The 2,227-nt window shown below is 37.9% G+C and overlaps 1 protein-coding gene across 1 annotated transcript in view; it reads right to left on the minus strand.

Annotated features, from left to right (window-relative positions):
• The window catches only part of SEPT9 (septin 9), a 234,837-nt gene that overhangs the window by 118,276 nt on the left and 114,334 nt on the right, over positions 1-2,227 (minus strand). Inside the window, exon 3 of the mRNA XM_018555696.1 lies at positions 588-1,205. Within this exon, the coding sequence (XP_018411198.1) occupies positions 588-1,205 (618 nt within the window). The remainder of the gene's footprint in view (positions 1-587; positions 1,206-2,227) is intronic.

Here is a 2,227-nt window from a genome sequence, read left to right on the forward strand (position 1 = left end):
TTCAATTGGGCCATAAGTAATGGTCATCTATAAATGAGTCCACACCTGCTCTATAAATCCTCATTTATGAAAAACACAGCTTGGAAATCAACTGTCCCAAAACCATCCAGTTATTTTTCAGAAGTGATTTTCTGCTTGAATAAACAATGGAATAGATGCAGGACAAGGAAATGATACAGTAGTAAATGTAAGACTATTGCTTCGACCAGTCTGGCGCCACTCAGGCTAATGAAAGCAAAGTTCTGGTGTCAAATTTTGCAAAGCTACTTTTACATTCATGGAAAGAACAAATATGTCTAATGTTAGCTTTCAGATGCAACATTGGAAGATCTACCAATGTTAAATATAGATAAATATTATTTCAATGCAAATGGACTGTTTTTTTCTGCTAGTTTCAGGCACTAATGTTGGATTCTCCGGGTATTTTTCAGCCATTCTTAGAAGAATCCATTATGTCAGCCTTGCGTGTTGCTGTTTTTAATCTAATAATCCAAGCGCTAATTAAGCAAGTACAGATTAACCCATCAATAGAACAAATGACTTTCTCCACCAAATAAAGTTGCTATAAAGAATAATGCAGGACTTACCCTCTTGTGCTCTCTGCTGCTGAACTTCTATCTGGACGGTTTGCAGTTTTGGCTCTGGCTGATGGTGAAGCATGGTCGATGAAGGTATGGAGTTTTCCACCTGTTTAACTTGGGGGACTTCTGGGGATTTAGGCATCTGTAGCTCAACTTTTCTAGCATTGGATTCTTCTGTTCTTCTCTGAGGCAACTCAGGAATTTTAGAACTTGGAGACTCCCCTCGGAGCTCATGAGGCTTTCCCAGAGTTATCTCCGCTCTTCTTGGAGTGGGCTCAGGAGGTTTGTGGCCTGGTAGTTCTGCCCTCTTCAAACCAAACCGGGAAACTGCTGGGGCAGAATTTTCCACCTGCTTGGATGAGATGTCGATGGAGATTTCTGTTCGTCTTGACATGGTTTCTGGATGCCGCGATCCCGCCAGGTCGATTCTCCTCAATGCTGATTTTGGAGATCTTTGGCCTCCGATTTCTGCATGTCTCAGGAGTGCTTCTGCATTTCTAGGGCTTTGTTCTTGAAATTTCTGTGCAGCAGCCCCTCTTAGGAGTGGGTTTGGAGTTCTGCGGGGCTGGACAGAGGGGTTCGAAGACTGGTCAACCTCCTCAACCTCAAAGGACCTCTTTAGTGCTGAAAGAAACAGAACATTAACATTAAACTATTTCATTTGTATGTAAATGATATCTTCTGAAACACTTAACTGAATACTATGATGACTTTCACAGCATATTGAGTTAATTCTTGCCCCCTTTTTTTTTTTTCAGTCATTGTAATTAATAGACGTATTTTTTGAAACTTATTGCAGCAAAAATGTCTAAATTATTTTTAAATGCTATTGTGGTTTATAGACATACGTATGTAATTGGCAATACCACAGTGTTATATGGAAAGAATTGCAGTCTATTTTTATTACTTTAATTTGCTAATACATCGTATTAAGACTGTATTCTGTCTTGCTGAATGTATTGAGGTCTAGTTTATCTTCTTTTTTTTAATTTACTTTTTATTTTGGTTTTACGTGAATACAACAGCATTTACATTTAGCTTTAATAAGCTTTAAAAAAGAAAGCGTTTTCAAATCAATTTAAGAAAAGAAACAAGGAAAAGAAAGAGAAAAAGTTTGTCTTCTTACCATTACTTACTCTAATCCCATTTACAATTTAAAATCTACAATTTTAAATTCTTCATGAAGAAAACTCCTACTGTTCTTCTACTGACCCTGTGAGGTGGTCTGTGTGCGCTGTTCATGTAGGAGATTAAATAGGATTTAGAGTAACGTCAATGGAGAGAACGTTTTGATTTTAGCACAGCTGCAGCATGCTGGAATGTAATTGTAGACCACTGATTTATTTCATGTGTCTTTGAATTGCTCTTACTGGAGGTAGATACAGTATACTTTAAAAGAGAAAGTCAGAAACATATTTTACCTTTTAAATGTGAGTAGTGAAAAGCTCATGAAATAGATGGTCCCCCTACTGATTACTCTCCATGCCACTAAAGCACATTTCTCAACCTTTTTTCTATCACAGCACTCTTTAAAAAAAGCTACCGTATATATCGTAGGGCACCCCGGTATAGAATGTTAATGAAAAAATAACATGTGGTTTCCTCCCAAAAATCTATATCAGACCCTCACAAACCCCCCCCCCCCC

This window comes from Nanorana parkeri, unplaced genomic scaffold (genome assembly GCF_000935625.1).
Source record: "Nanorana parkeri isolate BGI_ZX_2015 unplaced genomic scaffold, ASM93562v1 scaffold209, whole genome shotgun sequence".
NCBI lineage: Eukaryota > Metazoa > Chordata > Amphibia > Anura > Dicroglossidae > Nanorana > Nanorana parkeri.